The sequence below is a fragment of the Bombyx mandarina genome, chromosome 11 (assembly GCF_030267445.1).
Source record: "Bombyx mandarina strain Sakado chromosome 11, ASM3026744v2".
In the NCBI taxonomy this organism is placed as follows: domain Eukaryota; kingdom Metazoa; phylum Arthropoda; class Insecta; order Lepidoptera; family Bombycidae; genus Bombyx; species Bombyx mandarina.
Genome location: NC_143218.1, coordinates 1,582,222 through 1,608,983, shown reverse-complemented (window position 1 = coordinate 1,608,983; position 26,762 = coordinate 1,582,222). Strand labels below are relative to the sequence as shown.

The window sequence follows — 26,762 nt, the reverse complement described above, 5'->3', positions numbered from 1 at the left end:
GGAACTTCGTTCCTATCTGGTGTCCCACGACACCACACATCTTTTTTATTGCTTAGATGGGGCACTCACAGCCCACTTGGTGTTAAGTGGTTACTGGAGCCCATAGACATCTACGACGTAAATGCGCCATCCACCTTGAGATATCAACATCTTGACTGCGTTATACGGTTTAAAAAGTCCCATTCATGATTGTTCCCTTGTGCGACAATTAAAACCGCGTTCTTTCGCTCAACACAAGAGGCGACTGTATCCACATTTCTGAATGAACTTTTTTGAGGTCTCATTTACACTGTAAAAAAGTCCAATCTTGCCTTGATAAGACCTCATACGAACTGTTTGAAAGTCCCCCAGAAATGGTCCCGCAGTCAACCTATTATGATGACCTATATATCCATGACCTATTCTAATGATAAATATATAACGAAACTCACATTTGTTTCTTGATCAAATCCTTCAACGTTACTTGGTCCAGACCTAGTCCGTATGGCGCAGCTGTCGCGGCGGCCGCCCCGTAGTAATAAGCCTGGGCGAGACCGGCTCCGAGACCTCCCAGCGCCAAGCCGGGGTACTGCATCACTAGACCCTGTGCCAAACCCGCTTGTGGTATCCGCAGCTGTTTTGGGACAAAGATGGGGGTAGGAGGGGATGAGAGGACGAGAGGGGAGGAAGGAAAGTGGTACGTAAGACCAGAGACCAATGAACGCGTAATCCCAAAAAGCAACGACATTATTGGTTATTAATGAATATAGTAACACCACCAAAACCCATAGTGAATTTACGTAAGGTTTGCAAAACAATAATGTTTAATTAAAATACGATCAACCCGATGATTCCCCAAACAAAGCAAATAAATATGCTCGTTCGAATATAAAGAATAATAAATTATAATGAGCACGTATTATTAATTTTCCAAAAAAAGATTATTTGTACCCAAGGATTTCGGATGTGATGGAACGGTGAAGGAAGCGGGTGGAATAATGAGACCCTTATTAGTTCCTGTACCGATAATTTCTGGTTCCCAAATATGGCGATTTAAATCAAGACTTTGGGGGGACAGGGGGGACACGAGGAGCCACGTCTATGGTTTTATTTTCTCTTGTAATAATGGTAATGTTTGCCTTTGGCGTCTGATCAAAGACTCTGAGTATGTAAGTATTTGGACGTAGCTTCTCGGGTTCCCCCAAAAACTCAAACATTTTACGTGCATAGATCGGTGGACGAGCTCACGTCGCACCTGGTGTTAAGTGGTTACCGGAGCTCATAGAAATCTACAACGTAAATGCAGCCACCCACCTTGAGATATAAGTTTTAAGGTCTCAGTATAGTTACAACGGCTGCCCCACCCTTCAAACGGAAACGGATTACTGCTTCACGGCAGAAATAGGCGGGGCGGTGGTACCTACCCGCGCGGACTCACAAGAGGTCCTACCACCAGTGATTACGCAAATTATAATTTTGCGGGTTGTGATTTTTATTACACGATGTTATTCCTTCACCGTGGAAGTCGATCGTGAACATTTGTGATTTCATGACATGATTCGTCCCAACATCCCGTAATGATAACTTTAAGGATTCTATTATAGCACTAGAATCCAAGCCATTAAGTATATATAAGTATAAAGGGTGAAAGGCTGTTTGGGTTAAGCGACATTTCACTTAACACGCGAAATTTATCTTTCTAACTAAAGGTCCGTTTAATTTGGTATCAGCATCAACAGTTCGACATTTTTAATTGAATTTCAATTAAGCTTCATCCATTCAAATAGCTGAAGAAGTTTTTAAAAGTTATACTTCTTTAGGCGCGTTATGAAAAATTGATGAGAGTGAAATTTTACGATGCGCGCGCACCGTGACACAAAATTAACAGAATGAAGTTGCCCACTAAATCGCTCATTACAATACGACCGACGTAACTTGGCGAGTCTGAATATAGCCGCAGGTGAACTTTCCGAACCGTACCGAGAATTGCCGAATTTATACGATGTCAAGAAAAGGGATGTCCTATGTGCGTGTTTGAGGATGTTGTTTAATCGATTTATTTCAAATTGATTAAAATTTAAATAAAAAAAAGAAATAAATTTAATAAAAATAAAGTATAACTTCTTACGCGCGTACATAAGTACATGCACCCTTTTTTTTTTGGTTATGATATTAAAATTTGTTCCAAATACCTTAAGCTTCAAATGGCTCTCCTATAAAGTTTCAAAATTTCGCTTAAACCAAACATCCGTTCACCCCTCGATACATAATATATTAAATATTATACAAATTCCAATTGTCGAAAACTAGAGCATAAATTCATTACGTTTTTATTTTACATTTAAATAAATTTTTAATAAATATAAAAATAAAACACGTGTGGCACTCGGGGACTGCCGCGGTAAAGCTTATTGCATAACATTTTATATCAACTTATGCAATTATAATTAGACAATAATAATTTAATATTAAAACAATAATAAAATAAGACCACGCTATTTTTATAAACATTGACAAAAACAAAATATTAACTGTCCCCTTCACACTCATAAGCTAGACCGCGCGAGAGAGAGAGATGGGCAGATTTATCATGATGCGTCGTCACGCCGCGCGCTTATTCACAAACACTACACAAGCGCAACGTGTGAATGTGTTGAACGCCAGCTACATGGTAGGCGGAGTGGGAGGTGTTAGGTTTTATTTTCGTTACAGAATATCTTGATTCGGTCGCCGCACTCAAAGCCCGCGATAAAAACTACGCAATAGCTTAAAAATAATAAGTAAATTTCAAGTCAGAATTTATATCTCTGGTTTTCGACATTAACACCAAGTTAAAGGATATGCAAAATTAAACCTTATCTCGCAAGATATAATGAACAGTATAGCGGCACCATGATCGTTCAATGATGAAAATATTACACCAATTCTCAAAGGAAGGTAAGGACACATCTATACTTAATATAAGATCTATTTTAATCTTATATCTTGTCAAAGTTAAAACACAATCATATGTATAGCGCAAATAGAGATAGAGTTTATAAATTGATTTTTTAATTCTAAAAATATATGAAGACATGAGTGGATGAAGGGGTTAAGTACCATTTTGAATATTTTTGAGTTTTTTTACATTGAATGAAGGTGTTATGTGCTTATAAACCATATTAGACCTTAAAACTCCGGGGTTTAAAGGCTATTTTTAGAAATTGCATGTGATGAAGGAGTTATATACGAAGAAAAGGTACATGTAACAAAAATTGGTTGCCCATTTTCTCAAAATTAACAGATTGTATCATATCCCCTTCATCCACTCATGTCACATATATATTATTTACAATATATATAAAAATTAATTGCTGTTCGTTAGTCTCGCTGAAACTCGAGAACGGCTCGACCGATTTGGCTAATTTTGGTCTTAAATTATTTGTGGAAGTCCAGAGAAGGTTTAAAAGGTATTTATATATGAAAATTCTCTGAATTAAATAAAAATAACAATTTTGTTTGTTCTTTGATGTGTCCCTCACCGGACGGATTCCTTTTGTGTTTTATTTATCGATTGAGGCACTACGAAGTCTGCCGGGTCAGCTAGTATACAATAAAAGCTCTTTATCTTGATATGATACCCGAGAGCGCGCTATAACCTAGTCTCATCATCATCATCATCAACAGCCCACAGTCGTCCACTGCTGGACATAGGCCTCTCCCGATCCACACCTAACCTACCCTGCCAAACCAGATTAGTTTAGAGCGTACCTGTGATAGTTCCGGATGGTGGCCGAAGTCGTGAGGGTGGTGGAAGACGGCGTGCGGCGGGGCGGCGAGCGCGGAAAGCGCCGATACGGGGCGCGGGCCGGGGCGTCGTGCGCCGCGACCCCGCCCCCCGCCACGGACAGAGCGCGCCCCGCGGGGACGCTCCTCGCCGTTCAGGGAAACCGTGTCTGTCATCAGATCTCATCTTAAAAATCTTTCCTTCAACGATGCAGAAATTAAGTCGTCGTGGCCTAAAGGATAAGACGTCCGGTGCATTCGTGTGTAGCGATGCAACGGTGTTCGAATCCCGCAGGCGGGTACAAATTTTTCTAATTAAATACGTACTTAACAAAATGTTCACGATTGACTTCCACGGTGAAGGAATAACATAACGCGTAACAAAAATCAAACCCGTCAAATTATAATTTGCGTAATTACTGGTGGTAGGACCTCCTGTGAGTCGGCGCGGGTAGGTACCACCGCCCTGCCTTCTGCCGTGAAGCAGTAATGCGTTTCGGTTTGAAGGGTGGGGCAGCCGTTGTAACTATACTGAGTCCTTAGAAATCGTATCATCACCCATCTCAAGGTGTGTGGCGCATTTTCGTTGTAAATGTCTATGAGCTCCAGTAACCACTGAACACCAGGTGGGCTGAAGGCTCGTCCACCCAAGCAATAGGTTCTATGGTTAACACACATAAGTTCGAAATCATCAAAAACAGTCGTGAAGTCACTTAACCAATTCCTTTTCTCTTTCACGCCAGCGACTTATAAAGGATGACGTCACAAACCGCGACCCTGCAAGCAAATCTCGAGGCGACCCTTACCGTTCTCCGGCCTCGCACCATGCGGAGGACCGTGCTTGTTCTGCCTGGGGCCCTTCACTTCGATGTCCAGAGGCACCCACTTGTGCTTGCCGGATTTGTTGCCGCCTTTACCAGCCCCTGCGACGGGAGAATACTTTTACTGATTTCGGATTGATACGCCGGTGGCGCCGCGATCTGCACGACACAGACCCAGCGGCGTGTGACCGGCTGTCCTATCGTGGGGGCCATCAGTGGTCACGCGACCTCATGAGACCCAGACCAGTTCAGGAAGCATCAATACGTTCTGTGTGCTTAGTGAGAGTTTTTAACGTTCTCGATAGCGTAAAAGTTAACTCAAATTCGTATGGGGTTGGATTGATTGCTTATGCCTTTTATATGTATATAAATATGTCGCATCCGGGCACGACAAACGAAGCAAAACCAATACAATATATATGTATTTCGCGACGAGCCAGCGTCAAAACCTCGATCGATTCTAACGCGTACAAGCGCTCGAAGCGAAACCATCTTTGCTGTACCCGTAATGCGTAACCCGACTTTTCCATGGAAAAAGAAAAGAGAGGCCTAAAGAACGGGACGAAGAATTCGTTATTTTTCCTTTACATAATCGTTTAATATGTTTTTTTTCATTGCCCTTGTAGGCAGACGAGCATACGGCCCACCTGATGGTGAGTGGTTACCGTCGCCCATGGACTTCAGCAATGCCAGGGGCAGAGCCAAGCCGCTGCCTACCGAATCCGATTAAGCAACTTATTTACTTACCACCTTACCACCTTAAATACCTTTATCTTTTCCAGGTTTTCTATTAATTAAACGGTTTTCTGGAAGATATCGATCTTTTAGGGATAAGACCGCCTATTGTACAAATATATCTGCTTGTTGACTGTTTTTTTAATGTTATTATTTTTTGGTGTGCAATAAAGCATATTCTCTCTCTCTCTCTCTCTCTCTCTCTCTGTCTCTTTTTTTTTATAGATTTCAACAATTCGAACTTATTAGCCAGAATATGTTTGTTCTTTGCCTGGAAATGCGATGGTATAATTTATAGCTGCCCGTCATTACATTTCAATGTGAATTACCGTTACGGTTGCAACTGCTCACACTTTTCCCCAAATTCAGGGAAAAAACATGTCGAACTAACAAAAAACTGACCCGAGTTCTTTTTGTCCTGATGTTTGTCATTCGAACCATGATGGTTCTGAAGCGGCTCCGGCTTGTCGACCTTCGCCTGGTTCTGGGGATGCTGATGGTGCTCCTCGAGGGGCTTCCGTTCTTGTTCCTGGAAGATCAAGAGCACAATGCTGTTAGGGTATTTTGTGTCACAACTAAAAAGAACTGAACAAGTTAACTGTAATTTTCAACTCTATTTCTGACCGGGATCTATCCAAAATCTTGAACTAGATAAGCCTATAGTTCATGTTCATTGGATCTGAAATTGGCTGGAACATAAATTATTTAACGATTCATTTCTAGTAACCTCGAGGTGTTAGGCTAACCTCACCGAATGTGTAGGTGAGCTTACGGGGCTCAACCTAGGCGACTTTGCTAACACTAGCCCTAGCAAGAGCAGTGCTTCGCTGAATCTACCACCGGATCGGGATCGCGACCCACTGAGAAGATCCGATGAGGAACTCAGTGGGCTGTGTCTGTGGGTTAATTTCTCTACCCTTCATCGCATTCGACGGCTCCAACGAGAACGGTGACCGGTGCTTGGATGACATTCGTAAATGAATGCCAGGTTTCAGTTTAGCTTCGCTTAGATGCTTTCCGAAGATTATTAAGTAAAACAAGTGTGGCGGTAGTTATGATACCACATAAGATATTTGACAGATGCCTGAATCTCGCTTTCGGCATTTTCATTATCGTCCTCCCGAGTCGCATTCCTCATGTTTGAGGATCGTGACAATCTCCTCCCATTCTCCTTCTTTGGATGATTTTACCCCATCTTTTTATTGCATCGATAGGTGGACGAGCTCACGGCCCACCTAGTGTTAAATGGTTACCGGAGCCCACAGGCATCTACAACGTAAATGCCGTCACCAACCTTGAGATATGAGTTCTGAAGTCTCAGTATAGTTACAACGGCTGCCCCACCCTTCAAACCGAAAAGCATTGCTGCTTCACGGCAGAAATAGGCAGGGTGGTGGTAACTACCCGTGCGGACTCATCACCAGTAAGCTTGCATATATACAAGTTCCGAGAAACTACATTAGGACCATTAGGTGAAAGATCTCTTTCGTCTTTAGACTTGCCAACGAGGATATTGTTGAGTTTTGCTATCCGGCATTAACTCACCAATGTGCCATTATGATGCGTGGAGTCTGTGTCGTGGGGCGGGGTCGAGTGACATCTCGAGGCTGCGACGGCTGCCCCGAGCGTCGGCCAATCGCCGATATCCGTGAAGTCTGACGCCTGCGGACAAAACCAGAGGAGGGATCTTTAGATATTTTATCGGATTTTCGCTGTAACTGAAGCCGTCTGTGTGTTTAGTGCGAGTTTTTGATAGTGAGATAGATTGAGTTCTAGGGGCGCTGTGCCAACTGCATACAAATTTCAGTTAACTTTTACGCTATCGAGAACGTTAAAAAACTGGCACTAAGCACACTGGTTGCGACCACTTTTAATTGCCGCCGATCTTCCTTAGTGACACAGTCGAATAGTCATCTCCCAATCCTTCCATCTTCACGTAAAACCGAATACGTAGCAATTGCAGTGAGATGCCCATCGAAACGTACAGTTATACCATCGCACCCTGCTAATTCATTACCAAAACCCCGACATTTCGCCACTTAATGTACCTGCGCGTCGTTCTCCACTTTGGCCCAGCTCCTCCTCGCCCTCGACTTCCTCCTGGCCGTGACGCCGGCCGTCATAGCGATGTGTTCTTCTAAGGCTCACCGATACGAGCGCGCACACACACATACACACTCACGACGACATTCCGTCAGTACTCACTCGTTTTCAGTATTTTGAGAAAATGATATCGCGTTTATTCAAGATCACTATTTTATGTATTCATTATTGAGCGTCTGCTGTTCAGGAAACAATGTTATATAAGTCGAGAGTTTTAAAGATCAGACCGCCTTCAATTAGAACTAATAGAATACCGCTGATACGTCATACACCCCGAATTGGTAGGTAGCATCATCCTGCCTATTACTGTCGTGCAGCAGTTATGACTTCCGGCTTAAAGAGTGGTACAGCCCTTGTGTAAAAAAATTGGTGATTTGACGTTTTATCGACCTTAATGGTGTGTGGTTACCGTAGCTGGTAAACGTCAGCAGAGCTTAGACGTTGTCTACCGCTAAGGTAGCCTACCCGTGACAGGGAGGCGACACCAAGACGACAACCATAAATCAATACCAACACGACTCTCCCAATTACTAAATCCACTACTGCTATTGCAAAACCAAGGTAACAAGTCAATCAGCTCGAATTGGGTGATATTATTAAGCAAGAAACGAATCCAGTTTTATGACGCATAAATTCACATGTTAAAACCCTATTAGAATTTCCGATTACGGCTCTTGCTCGCAACCGAACGATGTCAAAACCGTGGCAGGTGTACGCTACGACCAGATGCCTCGAATTGATTCGTTAGAACGCTATCACGACAATATTTAACCTATAGGGGGGTAGGTAGAAATACTTCAAAGACGCGCTCGCCTTTAACGGTTTTAAGGCGTCCATATTCCTATCAGCTTTAATAAACACCTCTTTAAGCTTGTTGAGAATGATAATTTTTGTGACTTTTTTTTTTATTGCCTTTGTAGGCAGACGGGCTTACGGCCCACCTGATGGTGAGTGGTTACCGTCGCCCATGGACTTCAGCAATGCCAGGGGCAGAGCCAAGCCGCTGCCTACCGCTTAATACTCTCCACAAGCCTCGTTTGAAGAAGGACATGTCATAGCGCTCGGGAAACACCGTGGAGGGGAGCTCATTCCATAGCCAATCTTCACTTGCACAGACACAGATCTCATTGCATTATTAAAGCCAAATTTTACAGTTTAATCTCGGGTTTTTGTTTCCGTTCTTTTTTTCTGGCTTGTTTCCAATACTTTGCAGACTTCGTGGTCGCCGAGTCTTTTGTCAAAACAGCAATGTATTATGTCCACGATTTGCGAATACAGTTGCAAGTACTACATTATTATAATTGACGTATAAGACACGAGGGGCATCGCTGCTTCAAAGCAATATTAAGACGACACTACGGTTTTATATGGTTCTCGCTCTTACTTGGCTCAAACTTATCGGTACGTGGAAAAAAAATCCATGGAGTCGATTGTGAATTAGAATAATCGTATCAGAATCGAACAATACATTTATAAGAACATTAAATTAATACTACGGTATAATCCGAACGAAAATCCTCTGATACATCTGATCATTTGCGAAAAAGCACGCGTTTAAAAAAAAAAACAAAAAAAAAACGAACAAACTTTTCGTCATTACGATTTCGTTATAATCACAGTTTCGAAACGACATAAAATACATAAATAGTCTGTGACATTTCGTTTTATAAAATTAAGGAAGTCATTAACGAAAGGAACCGGTTTCGTCTGTGCAGGAATTATTTCGTCTCGCTTTCGATTTAATGTCATGTTTATTGGCCGATATTCGTTCTCCCGACTCGGCCAATGCCGGTGCCAAGCCCCGATGAGAACGAAAAGGAGGGTTGAATTCGAGTTCGACCTTTCCACCCTAGAACAGTCAACGCCGAATATGTGGCGGCGGCGGTTAATTATCCGGACCCAAATAAGGCTTCAGCGGCCTTTCTCTTTTTCTCCACCTTATCCCATTAGAGCTAATTTTTTTGTTCCATTCTCTTCTTCAGCCTTCATTCAACACTCACTCCTCTCTCTCCCATATCGTCATTCGCACACTCCATCCATGTCTTCTTCGGTCGACCTCTACCTTGCACTACCATTTCCATACATCTCCTAGTCACATGCATCTTCTCTCTACGCATCACATGTTCATACCACGCTAGCCGTCCGTCCACTCTTTAATTTGTTAATTACTTTCACACTTTCTTTCGGTAGGCAGCGGCTTGGCTCTGCCCTTGGCATTGCTGAAGTCCATGGGCGACGGTAACCACTCACCATCAGGTGGGCCGTATGCTCGTCTGCCTACAAAGGCAATAAGAAAAAAAAAAAAAAAAAGAACTAAATCTCTTCTAAAAGCACTGCCGCGGAAGGACGCGGGAGTCCACCATGTCTATTTTCCTAAGAAAGCCTCATGAAGGTCACGACCCTCAGCATTGAGCATTATCGACACAAGAAGGAGGATTGGTTCTCCCGAGTCGATCTAAAATACTGATCGCACTTCAACGAATAATAATAGTCGTGTGTGGTTTGCCCAGATATAGTTTTAATATATTCCATCATCAAGGCCACATATGCGGATGTCACACTAATTCGCACATAGCTCTCTTAATAGGTCACAGAGCGTCTTGCCTGATTAAAAAATTTAGCGCCGTTCAGAATCGTAAGCTTTATAATCGTTAATTTTAGAAACTAGTTGAATTCTGACTAGTTGTTTAAACGGGAGGAGAACAAGCGTTGTTTTTTTAAAAAAAATATTGCTTAGATGGGTGGACAAGCTCACAGCCCACGTAGTGTTAAGTGGTTACTGGAGTTCATAGACATCTACAACGTGCTACCAAAATACCGAAACCCACTTGAGATATGAGTTCTAAGTTCTCAGTATAGTTACAACGGCTGCCCCATCCTTCAAACCGAAACGCATTACTGCTTCACGGCAGAAATAGGCATGGTTGTGGTACCTACCCGTGCAGGCTCACAAGACGCCCTCCCACCAGTAAAAAAGTGATGTGACTACAGAATCGAAATCAGTACCCAAAGACGTTATCATTCACGATTTCGACAGTGAATAAAAATCAGCATGTACAACAAAATGAAACGGGCAAACATTACAAAGGTTGAGAGGTACAACCATTGTCTATTTATGGTACTTCCCGGTCTAAGCTATGGCAAACCTGTCACACAAAGCGATTCGCAACCGGCGGATACCTTGGGGGTGTTGCAAAAGCCCTACAACAGAGGACACGCGACTCCTGAGCCTCGAGCGGTTAAAAAGACCGCTCCTAACACACCAAATTGTACGCCACGCAAAGACCAAGAATATCCACCTTCCAGTCCCACGAATCTACGTCAGTGATAACGTTGACAGGACTGTTACTACGTGGCGATCTTCACAATGTCCACACCCCCGAAGCCACTTTGCTTGTAAATTATAAAAAAAGTCATACATTCCGCGGACCAGACCAAGTCGTAACTACTATACCGGATCCTCTAACATGATCATTTGACATTATCGAGCAGCGTAAACTATTTTTATGAGTTGACGTTTTAATTTTAATGTTCTTAGCCCACCTGCTCACCTGTGGCACGATCCATAATTTGATCGGTTAATAGCTGAGCGACCGAGAAAAGCGAGAGTATGTGTTTGCGATGTCGTTAGGGCGTTCTTGAGAGCATGTTACCCATAGACACAGCCCACTAAGTTTCTCGCCGGATCTTCTCAGTGGGTCGCGTTTCCGATCCGATGGTAGATTCTGCGAAGCACTGCTCTTGCTAGGGTCAGTATTAGCAACACTCCGGTTTGATCCCCGTGAGCTCACCTACATACGTTAGGGTGAAGCTGAAATAGCCTCTCAAGGCTATCAGCATTGGTAGGGAAAAAAAAAGAGAGCATATACGAATGGATAGGAGGATCCTGCTGCACGCATTTATCTGTCGTAAATCGTAGCGCAGACGATTGTCAGATAATTGTCCAGCAATAAGTACTGGAGCACGTGAACACTATAAAAGCCACCGACCTTTATAAATTAGGTCAGTAATAGAACTAGCTTGTGGTGAGAACTTACAACATCCCTCGCCTCCAGCGATTACGCTATTAGCTGGGTTCATTTTTATAGCAAATAACATTAAAATCTTTCATCGTGGAAGCCATTGGCAAACACATGCAAAGAACGAATTTCACTAGAAAAATTGGTACCTGCCTGCAGGATTTGAACACAGACACAGTTGTATTGCTCGAATTAAGAGACCATCTTACTTTTTTCACTACCTATTCGCTGGTAGCCAAAAGGACTAATCCAGCTTCTCACGGACGGGTAAATGAGCTCACGGGCTCAACTTGAAACACAGTTTGCTAACACTAGCCTTAGCAGTGCTTCGTAGAATCTACTATCGGATCGGAATCGCGACCCACTCAGAAGATCCGGCGAGAAACTCAGTAGGCTGTGTGGGTCAGTCGACTAAGACGGTGACAGGTCCTTGAAGAGTCGAAAAGCACCTGTGAGTGGATCTGAGTGATCCCTTCTTTAGACTACAATACCACGGAGTTGAAGGAGCTGTCTGTACTCTTGCCTAGCCGCGTTAACACGTATCCATCCATGACGAATATCCATGCAGACCACTATAATAAAATCGCTGAGAAGGACTCATCATTAGACATCTCGTCCTCAAACACCATCAGAGGTCACAGAGGCGGTTACGGGCCCAACCCAAGAGCCGTCCGGATTTACCAATCCGATTGCACAAACATAATTATGATTGCATTAATATTCATAAAAGAAACACCTAATGAAATAAAAATATTAACAAAATTATATTGTGTAAGGACCGACACGTACGATCTACATACGTTCGACACGTTCGCTGCTGCGAATTCTAGTTCAATATCGCTTTAAGCCGACGTATTGTGCTTTCGGATTGTCAACTTTTATTTTCAACTAGCGACCCGCCCTCGCTTCACTTCGGAAATATTATTGTTACGCAGGTAAGAGTGACGCCATCTATTGCCGAATAGTCGAACGAATATCAAATGACCTAGTAGCATCTAGAACGCCCGAGAAGTACATCGCCATCTATTGTGAGACTGCGGAAACATACAGTGCTCGACTTTTGTGGAATATTCACGACGATTCTAGGGATTTCGTCTCGACTATAAAAGCGTTACAGACATGGCACGCAGTCAGTCAGTAATTGCGTAAAATCGGAACTACTCGAAGCGACACATGGAACGGATCACCTGAAGCGAAGCGGAAGAAGCGAATTGAGAGTTTTAAAGTGTTTATTGGGTTTTTAAATGTTTTAAGTGTTGAATAAAGTTTTTAGTTGTACTTTGGTGGAACATTATTTATTTATCCCGGACCCCAGCGCATAACATTGTTATTGATAGCTGTGTCCCGCGATGGTTATTGTCGTACAGCGGGAGACGCCGCGAACCTAGTCTAATAAAGTTACTTCTTATATCATCAGCTACCTATCAGTGAAAGTCTCATCAAAACCGGTCCAGCCGTTCCAGAGATTAGCCGGAAAAAACATAAAAAACAGACAAAAATTGTAAAAAAGGTTATTTTGGAGTATGTAGCGTATATTTCATATTATTATGCATGTAGTAAAAAGCGGTTATTTCAATATTACAAACAGACACTCCAATTTTATTTATATGTACAGATGCAGAAATTGAACAGCTCTTGATTTTGATTAAACTAATTTTACGGTATAACTTCGCCTTTATTTTTGTTTGTTTTCATTGTCATTAATAATATGTATATATCGACGGGTGAAAGGCTATTTCGTTTAAGCGACATTTCTGTTAACACGCGACATTTATCTTTGTAATTAAAGGTCCGTTTTATTTGGCACTAGCTGAGTCCCGCGATGTCACCCGCGGTTATTGTCGGACCGCGGGTGACGCGGCGAAGCTAGTCTGAAAAAAGTCAAGTTACTCCATATATCATCAGCTACTTATCAGTGAAAGTCCCGTCAAAATCGATCGAGTCGTTGTAGAGATTAGCCGGAACAGACAGACAGACAGAAAGGCAGACAAAAATTGTTAAAAATGTTATTTTGGTGTATGTACCGTATATATATTCATATGCATGTAGTAAAAAGCGGTTATTTCAATATTACAAACAGACACTCCAATTTTATTTATATGTATAGATTAGCATCAACAGTTTGATGTTTTTAATTGATGAACTCCAAAGCGGAAAGAAATTTTTTTGTTACGATATTTTTTCAAAGTTTTAAGCTTTAAATTAAATGGGTGTCCTGTAAAGTTGCAAAAATGTCGCTTAAACGATATATTATAGCCTTTCACCCTTTCGATTTTGTTTCCGTGGCTAGCAGTTAATCGCAACCTCGCCAGTGTGGTCAAGGAAAAGTGGCGATGCAGTTTTCCGTGGGAATGTCATTTTTATTTATATATTTTTTATTGTTTAGATGGATGGACGAGCTCACAGCCCACCTGGTGTTAAGTGGTTACTGGAACCCATAGACATCTACAACGTAAATGCGCCACCCACCTTGAGATATAAGTTCTAAGGTCTCAAATATAGTCAGTTACAACGGCTGCCCCATTCTTCAAGCCGAAACGCTGCTGCTTCACGGCAGAAACAGGCAGTGTCCCGTGCGGACCCAAGAGGTCCTATCACTAGTAATTACGCAAATTATAATTTGGGGGTTTTGATTTTCATTACACGATGTTATGTTTCTTCGAGCCGAATTGTCGCGTGTTGAACATTTCTGACCGTAATACCTTTACTATTAAAAAAAAATGTCAATCCGTTTCATTGTGAACGAAAGACAAAGAAACAAACAAACCCACTGTCATATTTGAGACCTAATAATAAGATAAGATAAAGATAATAAGATTCGAATTTACCTTTACAATACTTTGTAGGCAAAAAAATACGCGCTAAAATGATGTTTACAAAGTCATCTGTTATCCATGGATGAAACTAGGGATAGGCCGATATTGCATCAAAATTTATTATGTTTTAAATAAATGGCAATGCATAAGCACGAATATGAATTGTGGGTTAGGCCACTTTTGCGTTGACGGCCTCATTAATAATATTAAAAGCATGGATATAAGCGAACCACAGAGCGTAGTCACCCAAGCCACTCACATCACCCGGCCACACGACGACCGAACCTTTAATGTCATTATTATTAGACCAGCTGGCCAAAAGTTCACCGTAAATCGGCATTCACTTAACAAAAGGCGACACTTTGGTCCGACGAAAATAGAATCAAACAGCACGTGTTTTGCGCAGCGCCCGAAAACCTCACCACAAAAATTCATAAAACCGCTCTGCTCATTACAATAACACTAGTAACAAATTGACAAAAAGACTTCAAAGCGAATTCATATTATATACAAAACGAAATAGCTTATCGGTTTATTACTTAATACGCGACATATTACATTACATAACCTCAAAAATCGGACCAACGTGGAGGACACGTTTTCAACGCCGGTATTGTAAGTCCGTCTCTTTCTCACCTGGTATGCTTTATCTTCCGTCTCTATCGACGATACTAATTTTCCCTCTCACGGAACCGTCAAGGTCGATGCGTAGTTTCAATCGAATGCAAATCGTTATACCATATCTCTATACAATTAAATAAGATTGGAGTGTCTGTTTGTAATAATAAAATATTTAACCACTATTTACTAAATGCGCAAGTATGTATACCACAGTACATATATACAAAAAAAAACAACAAAATAAGATTTATTGATTTGTCTGTCAGTCAGTTTGTTCCGGCTAATCTCTGGAACGGCTGGACCGATTTTGACGGGACTTTCACTGATACGTAGCTGATGATATAAAGATTAACTTAGGCTACTTTTTTAGACTAGGTTCGCCCCGCGGCGTCACCCGCGATACGACAATAACCGCGGATAACATCGCGGGACTCAGCTAGCGTATAGTATGTAGAATTTGGATTCGTGGCGCATAAAATGAAACTATCACATGATTGCACTTTTATTGTTCTCTTTCTAAATAATCTGTTAATAATAAAAAAATTAACTGACACCTTAATTTTTACGCCGTGTTCAATCAATCGTCTTCGCCATCTTGCTTTTCTCTGTCATTCTATTTTCCCTTTCTCACCGTTTTCTCTCGCTCACATCTCAACGTTCCGTTCTTACCAATTCTACATACCGATGGGTGAAAGGCTATTTGGTTTAAGCGACCATTCGCAATCACCACCCAATCCCACAGAGCTCATCCACAGTATGTTTTCGCAGACATTATTGCATAGAAATTCAAACGGGGCTTGTAAAGCGTCCCTATTTAAACAGCGGCTTGGCGATACCCCTGATAATACCGGGGCCCATGGACGACAAATACTGATTACTAGTGGTCCCCTGGAAGTCGAAATTCGACTATAATTAATTGAAATTGTAACTTTGTGCACTATTATGATTCTATTGTCAAAGATTATTATTATACTTCTAATCACAGATTTCGCTAGGACTACGCTTTAGACAAATAAATATTTATATATTCTCAATTTGACCACAGACTATAAGCAATAAAAAATAATTTGACAATAAACAAATGGTATGCATGCGTGTCAAATACATGGTAGTGTGTGTAATGTTTTTTTTTTATTTATTTAATGAAATTTTATGCATAATTTAAAAAAAAAATTAGCATTCTGCACTCCTTCTCTATATTCTCTATAAGTGTGGCAAATTTCATACTCCTCCGTCCGCGTAATAATTTTCGTAAAAAGGACCAGAAAGTTTTTGCTTCACGTATTACTTTTGTGGTGGGTAGCCATCATACTACGCAAGATAATTGACAGATGCCTGAATCTCGCTTACGACATTTTCAAGATAAAGCGCATATATACAAGTTCCGAACAACAACATTCGGACCGTCGGTCTACCGAGCAATATCACCCGCTCGGTGGAAGATCTTCCCTTTGTCGTATATTCCTACAACTGGTGACCTACGACGGAACAATCGCAACCTTCTGATTCATCATCAGCGCATCAAGAACTTCGGCTACCACAATCCCCGCATTCTCGCAGATAAAAGCAAGTCATCGACAGTCGTCCCACAGCAAGCCAGCATCGCAGCCTCAACAGGACCATCGCAGCCGACTCACCGCGCTTCCTGGCCCTACGGCACGCACCTACACTGCCTCATCGCGCAGCATTCAAGCTCAGTCTCGACTCACCGCAGACTTCGAGCAGCACTGGCGACAATCACGCAGCATTCAAGCTCAGTTTCGGCTCACCGCAAACTTCGAGCAGCACTGGCACTTGCAAGCTAATCTCAGCACGGACAACGATAACTAAAATGACACGACCTCCGGTCTCGGAGGGGAGTGATGTGGTGGGTAGCCATCATACTACGCAAGATAATTGACAGATGCCTGAATCTCGCTTACGACATTTTCAAGATAAAGCGCATATATACAAGTTCCGAACACTTTATTTACTAACTAGCGACCCGCCCTCGCTTCGCTTCGGAAACTGTAATTTATTATTGATTTCTCCACTATATAATGGATTTTATTATACATATAAACGTTCCTCTTCAATCACTCTATCTATTAAAAAAAACCGCATCAAAATCCGTTGCGTAGTTTTAAAGATTTAAGCATACATAGGGACAGACAGATATAGGGACAGAGAAAGCGACTTTGTTTTATACTATGTAGTGATAAAACAACAGGTGCATTTTAAATCGACAACCCAAACACCAACTTTACGTACGACGAGCAATGATAATGCAAGAACTTGAAATAAATTTTAAACTACCATATTCCGGTTCCCGGGTCGACCCAACCTAACCCTCTGCCACCCTCGCGCCACCCCTGCTGCATTGTGCTATCGATGTTCGCAACCCCCCCTCGTTCGTAGCCCGTATCATCAGTCCTTTCAAATAAACGGAGGGTGCATAATTTCATCTGAAACTAGAGTTTTGCGCTTCCCTTTTCCTTTCGCACATCGGGGTTGCGCGCCATCATTTATTTATTTTAGAGGAAATTAACAGATTCTGTTCGTTTGAAAACAGCCTGGTGTTACCGGTGGTTACTGGAGCCCATAGACATCTACAACGTAAATGCCGCCACTCACCTAGAGATATAAGTTCTAAGGTCTCAGGTATAGTTACAACGGCTGCCCCGCCCTTCAAACCGAAACGCATTTCTGCTTCACGGCAGAAATAGGCGGGGCGGTGGTACCTACCCGTGCGGACTCACGAGAGGTTCTACCACCCGTAAAAAGTTCGCTTGAAAATAGCTCAGTTTCCGTTCTAATACAGATATATTTTTTATAATTTTTATTGCTTCGATTGGTGGACGAGCTCATGGCCCACCTGGTGTTAAGTCGTTACCGGTAAATGCCGCCACCCACCTTGAGACATTCGTTATAGGTCTCGCGTTTATGTAAAACGGTTGCCCCGCCCTAGTTAGGCAATCGCCTGATGCCTTTTTTTTTTTTTTTTCCTACCTATCCTGATAGCCTTGAGAGGCTATTTCAGCTTCGCCCTAACTTTAGTAGGTGAGCTCGCGGGGCTCAACCGGAGAGTTGCTAACACTGACCCTAGCAAGAGCAGTGCTTCGCAGAATCTACCACCGGATCGGAAACGCGACCCGCTGAAGCCTGATGCCCGTGTTTGCTGAATGCACATCGGATGACCCCGTGCGTCATAACAGAAACTGCACCATTGCAGATTTAGCAATAAGTTTACTTAATAAATATATTGTAATTGTAAATTAGTCTTGTAGTACATTCAAACGAATAAACATCGTTTTAATTAAATCAATTCTTTTTTTTTTTATAATTATCTCGTTCGCCGTAACTTAACTTTTTTTTTTTTTTTTTTTATTGCTTAGATGGGTGGACGAGCTCACAGCCCACCTGGTGTTAAGTGGTTACTGGAGCCCATAGACATCTACAACGTAAATGCGCCACCCACCTTGAGATATAAGTTCTAAGGGTCTCAGTATAGTTACAACGGCTGCCCCACCCTTCAAACCGAAACGCATTACTGCTTCACGGCAGAAATAGGCAGGGTGGTGGTACCTATCCGCGCGGACTCACAAGAGGTCCTACCACCAGTAATTACGCAAATTACAATTTTGCGGGTTTTATTTTTATTACACGATGTTATTCACCGTGGAAGTCAATCGTGAACATTTGTTGAGTACGTATTTCATTAGAAAAATTGGTACCCGCCTGAGATTCGAACACCGGTGCATCGTTTCAACACGAATGCACCGGATGTCTTATCGCTTAGGCCACGACGACTTCATATTATAATTTTGCAGGTTCTATTTTTATTACACGATGTTGTTCCTTCACCGTGGAAGTCAATCGTGAACATTTGTTAAGTACGTATTTCATTAGAAAAATACTCCTGCAACGCGTTTCCTGTAACGCGGAACCAATATACCGTGATATAGCGGGAATTACTGGACTTTTATCTTTGGGGAAAGATAAGGTCTATCTAGGTCTGTCGCTACCTATCGATTCAAGAGACTCTCAAAGGCGGAATTCGCGAATTTATCATAGGACATCTTGTGGCAAACGTGCGAATTGGTGGTGATGGAAAAATTCATGAAAAATTATGTGTAAGAATGTTTTGAAAGCATAACAATCGTGACGGCCATTACGACGATATTTTTATTAATGACAAACCATCAATAATTATTTTAAATCAGATGATTTCGCTTAAAAATACTCCCTTTAGATTATACATCAAAATGAAACCACTTATATACATACCCCGTTTAATCCTTTTGTGTTTCCCTATCTATTCGTGTTACCTTGAGGAGTTACTAGATTCAGAGCGAGTAGGTGAGCTCACGGGGCTCTAACCTGACGACGAGAGCCGTGCTTCGACCACCGGATCGGAAACGCGACCCACTGAGAAGATCCGGCGAGAAACTCAGTGGGCTGTGTCTATGGGTTAATGTATTCGCAGAGCCCTTCGTCGCAAGCGACGGGTCAGACGACAATGATGACCGGTGCTTGGGGTACCTAAAAGCACCGTTAGTGGATCGGGAGGATTCGAAATAATGAATCCGAATGAAAAAACCCCGCCAGAGAGAAAACCTGTTTATCACACAAATGTTTGCCCCGATGCGGGAATCCACCAACCCACGAGCAAGAGCAGTGCTCCGCAGAATCTACCAGCAGATCGGAAACGCGACCAACTCAGTGGGCTGTGTCTAAATAGGATTAAATTTTATCCTATTTAATAATACATGAACAGAAAAAAACATATTTAGTTTTTAAAAGATTTTCTTTAGGCAAGTTCACTCACCTGTTGTTCAATGAAAGAGAAATAATTAAATCTTACATAATATACTTAGATAATATTTATTTATTTATTATAACTTCATTTACTAGAAAGTATAAAGGCGGACTTAATGCCATAGGAATTCTCTAACAGTCTACCTTAGGTGAGTGCAGAGATGAACCTTGGTAGGTGTAGTGTGAAGGTGATATTACTTAAACATGTGTATATGTAACATACATAATATTTATAGATACAAACACTCGTACTTAAATAAATACATATACACAAATATATACATATAAATATCATAAATATATACATATAAAAACATATATAAACAAATATTATCAATTAGATGACTCTGCTAACTCTCCGAGAAACAGTTCTAGAACCTTCGTCTTAAACGCTTCACATGTAGTGGCCGACCTTCTTTTGAGTGGGAGCCCATTCCATAGAAGAATAGACTGAATAGTGAATGAAGAATGTAAAAAGTCAGAACTATGTGGAGGACAGCGAAGAAGAAGATTGTGAGATGAACGAAGATTTCGGCTGTGGTCAGACCCTAAGTATTGAAAGGACGTAGTTAAATAAGCAGGTGGATTTGGGGAGTGCAACCAAGAGTAAAGAGTATTGAGAGCACGCAAGCTACGGCGTTGACGAATGGGGAGCCATTTGAGTTGGGAGCGATAAGAAGATACGTGATCGTATTTCCGAAGATTATAAATAAATCGAATGCAGTTATTGAGAAGCCGGTTAAGTTTATTGAGTAGACCTGCATTCAGGTCAAAGTAGCACACATCACCATAGTCGATCATGGGGAAGACCAAAGTTTGAACGAGCATTGTAAAGCATACGGAGTGTAAGTGTAACTGGCTGACACACGGAGATGACCTGGGCTCGCCAACTCAAACCGGAGTCAATAAGTAGGCCTAGGTCTCATCCGGGTTCTGACCTCGGAGGGGACCGGACGTCGGGTGTAAGAGTGCAGGGGAGTCGTTTAGTGGGTGGGCCCTAAAATCCTTGGGCCCGCGGTCTGCTCACAACACCATGCAGACCGTTGAGTCTCACATACAAAAAAAAAAAAAAAGTCCTTTACAACTGAACACCAGTTGATGGTTGAGCCATCATATATAACCGATGGGACATATTATGCCATATCCAACCGATATAACAAACGTTAATAATATTGTTTGAAATTTTAATTTAAATACAGATATTAAGGTGTATAAATGTTGTTTTCTTATTTAGATCACAGGTGAGTAAATATTTTATTAGATGAATTTATTACAGTTTTAATATAAACAATTGTCAATAAATTTTTATTTACTATATTAAAGAAAACGCAGCTGAGTCTTTCATTGTCTAGAGTGTTTGATAATAATATAATAATATACTAATGGTCGCCCGGTAGTCGAAATTCGACTTTATTTAATTTAAATTATAAGTTTGAACCTTATTGAGGGTCTATTATCAAATACTATCATAGACCTCAATAATAACAAATTTAGACATAGACACTATCGATAAATAATATTGAAGACAAACAATATTAATCTATTCTCAATATGACTACAGACTTGAACAATAAACAAAAGAGTATAATTATTATATAAGCGTGTGTGTGTGTGTCAAATACATGGTGTGTCATATTCTTTTTTATTGATTAAATGTATTTTAATGCATAATTTAAAAAAAAATTAACATTCTGCACTCCTCTATATTTTCTACTAGCGGCCCGCTCCGGCTCCGCTCGGGTCTTTAACAAAAATTTCAACGATATATTTGACGTTGTTTTATTTTTTTAAATAAAAGAACACTTATTGCGGCATAACTATAATAGTTAGGCATATGCTGTCGCGACACTTTTTGTAAATAATAATGTTTTCTACAAAGTCGTAGTACATTATTTTGTCCTATCATCAATAGTTTTTGCGAGGCACGCTATGTAAAGGATATTTTAGGTAATTTTTTACACCTTGGGTACATTATTGGAGCTTTAGTAGGCCTATGTTACTCGGGAATAGTGTAGCTTCCAAACAGTGAAATATTTTTTTAAATCGATTCAGTAGTTTCAGAGCCAATACAAACAAACAAACAAATCTTTAACTTTATAATATTAGTATAGATAAGTGTGGGAAATTTCATACTCCTCCGTCCACGCAATTTTCGTAAAAAGGAGTACAAAGTTTTTGCTTCACATATTAATACATAAATAAATACATACATAATAAACACGAGATGAATCGACTAGAACTATTACTATAAATACTGACACTACGCACGTAGCTAAGTCAACCCAAAGTCAATACTAATTCTTGAACGAAATTGAAAAATCTTTAAAAACAAAAAAAAGCAAGATCGCATTCCTCGCCACTCCGCGAGAGCATTAATGTCGTCGCTTCTCGTCGCGCCAAAATAAAACAGCGCTTCGTATTTGCGGTGTTGTATACATAAAGCTGAGTTCACATTACGACGCTTCAACATAAATAAAGCTGAGTTCACATTACGTTGCTATAACATAAATAAAGCACGTTAACATTTTCCACCCGGGAACGTGGAAGCTTCATTCAAATACATTTTTTTTTATTGCTTAGATGGGTGGACGAGCTCACAGCCCACCTAGCGTTAAGTTGTTACAGGAGCCCATAGACGTCTATAACGTAAATGCCGCCACCCACCTTGAGATAAGAATTCTAAAGTCTCAATATAGTTACAACGGCTGCTCCACCCTTCAAACCGAAACGCATTACTGCTTCTTCTTCTTTTTCCTCACCTTATCCCACTAGGTGGGATCGACACAGCTAATTTTTCTCTTCCATCAGCCGTCAGCTCAACACTCACTCCTCTCTCTCTCTCTCATATCGTCATTCGCACACTCCATCCATGTCTTCTTCAGTCGACCTCTACCTTGCACTACCATTTCCATACATCTCCTAGTCACATGCATCCCATACATCTCCAAGTCACATGCACCTTCTCTCTACGCATCACATGTCCATACCACGCTAATTGTCCGCTCTTTACTGCTTCGCTGCAGAAACCACAAGAGATCCTACCACCAGTAAGATTAAAAGTATACTTAAGACTAAAATCGCGCACTTCGACAACCATTTACATCAATCGCCCCCGGATTCCTGAGCTTTATTCTATATCTCAAGTCACCAGTCAATCGGCAGTTTAGTTTGACATCGCGTATAGGGTTAACTGGAGACAGCTCATGAGAGATCTATGTACCCAGTTGGGTACCCTAGGACTACAATAGCAGAATTACGGTAGGTAGAAAAAATAAATTATGGCTCCGTCGAGTCTTGCTATTGACTGCGAGAACCCCTCTACTCTGACCGGATTCTGACCCCCGAGCGAAGATCGGAGGTCGGATGAGAGATCGCAAAGTCGTTTGTTTCGATAAGGCCCTAAGAACATCCTTGGGCCCAGGGTCTGCTCGCAACATCTGCAGGCCGTCATGTTCCACATAACCCGCGTGCCCCCTAGGCGCGGATACCACATAGGAGGTTCGGCACCCGCCCAAAAAAAGGGTTAAGTTAAATAATAGTGGCCACCATACTCTGCCCTATTACTGATGCGATCGTTGTTAAACTAGAAGCTGCGCGAGTCCCTTGTGCTGGTACTTAGATGATGAATGATCCATCAATCTCGTCATACATTTAAAACGATGACTGTTTAAAAAAAACACAGTCACGTTACAACAAACATACGATGCGGCGTTATCAAAATGTTTACGATCCGATCGAACGTGGAAAGAGCCAATTGTTATAACAAAGATTTATTGTTCGAATAATTCGGCTTGTGGTGAAACCCGATGGTTGATGGTTGTATCTAGGCTAATTTTTTTTTGCAACCGCACTGGCTGCCACCGTAGTATAGTTCATATATACTACCTGCGTTCATCCACAGTGCTTTTCCAGAGGTCTTTTTTGCCACGTACCATCCGGCTTTGGAATGAGCTCTACTCTACGGTATTTCCCGAGCGCTATGACTTGTGCTTCTTCAAACGAAGCTTGTAGAGAGAATTTAACGGTAGGCAGCGGCTTGGCTCTGCCCCTGGCATTGCTGGTGTTCATGGGCGACGATAACCACTCAAAATCAGATAGGGCCGTATGGTCGTAAAAAAAAACTTTTATTACGATTATTTATGAATAGCAACTTACAATTTTGGTACCTTTGTGACTGACGCATTCTCCTGATGGACAATGTGTCTTTGAACCTGTTTGATAAAGAATCATGCAAGTCATCGAGTTAGATCGACGCGCACTAAACACAAAGTGTATCTATTTAGTTTTTCAACTGTGACAATAGACCTGGGTGACTAGGGTCCTCCATGGGTCATGGGCCAGACAATTAGATGATCCGATACTAATTAGGAACAATGATGATGAGGATACTTAGCGGCAGAAAGATCCTCAAGTGGAGACCACGTACTGGCAAGCGCAACGTGGGATACCGACGACCTAGTGAGAATCATTTGGGGAGATCATTTGGACATCCAGTTGGAGAGACCTACGTTCAACAGTGGACAGGCTGAGATGATGATGATAATGAGGATAGACGAGGACTGTGAATACGCACGGGTAGGTACCACCATCCCGCCTATTTCTGCCGAGAAGCAGTAATGCGTTTCGGTTTGAAGGGCGGAGCAGCCATTGTAACTCTACTGAGACCTTAGAACTTATATCACAAGGTGGGTGGCGCATTTACGTTGTAGATGTCTATGGGCTCCTGTAACCACTTAACACCAGGTGGGATGTGAGCTCGTCCACCCATCTAAGCAATAAAAAAAAAGTATGTATGTCAATCTCTGGTACCCATAACACAGGGAATCCTAATGTTGAATCCTAATGGAAGAAAGTGCGTTAATTGTTCAAAAAACCAAAATTAAACTAAACTAGAGGTCCCGCAGTAGTCGAAATTCGACTATAAATAATTGGAATTGTAAGTTTGTACATTATTATGATTGTATTTTATACTTCTATAATCACAAATTTCGCCAAGACTACACTATAAAAAATATTAACAAGGACAAACAATATTTAATCTATTCTCAATTTCACAACAGACGTCAAGAACAAAAGTTTGACAATAAATAGTATGCATGCGTGTGTGCGTCAAATACATGCTATGTAGTGTGTGTAATGTTTTATTTATTGATTTAATGTATCTTTTATACATTATTTAAAAAAAATATTATCATCGTGCACTTCTTCTCTATATTCTCTATAAGTGTGGAAAATTTCATACTCCTCCGTCCGCGCAATTTTCTTAAAAAGGGATACAAAGTTTTTGCTTCACGTATTAATATATAGATAATATAATACACTAGTAACATATTAACATCGTTTCGTTTTGGAGTCCTTGAACTTTGCATACGGAACACGTGATTAGAGCGGAGAGAGAAAGAGACAGGGAAAAAAATTGCCAAAAAAAAAAAAACTCAACCGAACTACGACCTAATTTCGTGAGCATTAAAGCCGACCAAAACAAGTTTGAAACGTGTTGAGTTGTGAACGAAAATAATTTTTAGTCGGTATTTCGTATTGCATAAGGTGTACAATATACTAATTTAGACGGTTACAGCTTTATCATCTGTACACGTCACGCCAAAGATTATTAAAATGATATACGTACATACATATGTATGGACGTGTATTTGTTTTAAAGTTTATTGATTACATAATTTTGTATCGAATTATCATAGTTTTTGTTTTTTTTTGTTTTTTTCACCTATGCTTGTAACCTCAATGGGTTATGACAGTTTCACCTAGCGGGTAGGTGAGCTCACGGGGCTCTAACTTGAAGAAGTTGCCAACACTAGCCCTAGCAAGAGCGGTGCTTCGCTGAATATTTTTTTACTTTATTGCTTAGATGCGTGGACGAGCTCTCAGCCTACCTGGCGTTAAGTGGTTACTGGAGCCCATACACATTTACAACGTAAATGCGCCACCCACCTTGAGATATAAGTTCTAAGGTCTCAGTATAGTTACAACGGCTGCCAAGCCCTTCAAATCGAAACGCATTGCTGCTTTACGGCAGAAATAGGCAGGGTGATGTTAACTACCCGTGCGGACTCACAATACGTCCTACCACTAGTAGAATCTATTACCGGATGGGAAACGAAGGTCCGGCGAGACACTCAGTGGGCTGTGTCTGTGGGTTAATTTACTCGCCGAGCCCTTCGTTACAAGGGTTCGAATAGGCTATCAGCATAGGTTGGAAAAAGAAAAGAAAAAAGTCACTTTTGACATTTAGTTTACCGTAACAGCGGAAACGTACGGTTGTTTCGTTAAATTTGCCCGATCCAAATCAATTCGAACACGTAACGAGCAAAGATCACGCGATTATCAAGTTCAAATTCGTATACAATACGGCTCTGGCTTAAGAAAGTTCATTAAGCTATTCGATTTGCACAAACGCAGTTGGCCGCGCTGTCTGGACGCGAGCGGTAACCGTCACTCGTGGATATTGAGGAGGGAGGGGATGGGGTCTGTAAGGGCACATCCCCAAGGCTGTGAACTCTTTAGGAAATTCAATTATGGCCCACCCATTGCCATAGATGAACCGCTGCTTAACGACAAGGACTAATCTTTATCAGCATCAAAGCTCGATTCAGAAGGACATGTCATAGGAAATACAAGGTGATATTAGAGTCCTCAGATCTCGCCAAAGAAACTGTAAAATAGGAACGTACCATATCATTTCCTACAGACCATACGAACTACAAAATTCTTTCCGCAGACTCAGATGGTTATGAATAACTCGATCTCCCTCTCTATAGAGTTGAATGGAGGGGGCCGAACTTTATAAGAGGTGTCTGCGCCTAGGAGACGAGCAGTTTGCGTGGAACTTGACGGTCAGCCGATGTTGGGAGCAGACCGCAAGGAAAAAAAAGGTTGAAAGCTAGGCGACGAAAGCCCTCCACTTCGTACGAGGTCCTTAATTGGTCCTCATTCCAAACATGGGACTCTTCTGATAATCTGATCTCTTCTTCCCTAAAAATCACCGCAACTGTCACATTTTTAGGCTTTCCAACACACCAGGTATTCCTTATTGAAAGACTCGACTTCTGTACGACTCTTGTGTCAGATCGACGACGAAACACGACGCT

General features: G+C 41.5%; 1 protein-coding gene across 16 annotated transcripts in view; it reads right to left on the bottom strand.

Annotated features, from left to right (window-relative positions):
* The window catches only part of larp (La related protein), an 86,202-nt gene that overhangs the window by 19,605 nt on the left and 39,835 nt on the right, over window positions 1-26,762 (bottom strand). For 2 of the 16 annotated variants that reach the window (XM_089731250.1, XM_089731252.1), the window contains exons 2-7: window positions 7,349-7,582; window positions 6,846-6,962; window positions 5,703-5,829; window positions 4,551-4,655; window positions 3,730-3,914; window positions 432-613 (exon numbers count right to left, since the gene is read on the bottom strand). In XM_089731250.1, coding sequence (XP_089587376.1) covers window positions 432-613; window positions 3,730-3,914; window positions 4,551-4,655; window positions 5,703-5,829; window positions 6,846-6,962; window positions 7,349-7,423 — 791 coding nt within the window. In that variant the 5' untranslated portion in view covers window positions 7,424-7,582. Of the gene's footprint in view, window positions 1-431; window positions 614-3,729; window positions 3,915-4,550; window positions 4,668-5,702; window positions 5,830-6,845; window positions 6,963-7,348; window positions 7,583-26,762 lie in introns of all 16 variants that reach the window. The other 14 variants (XM_089731256.1, XM_089731257.1, XM_089731248.1 and 11 more) reach the window with 11 other exon arrangements.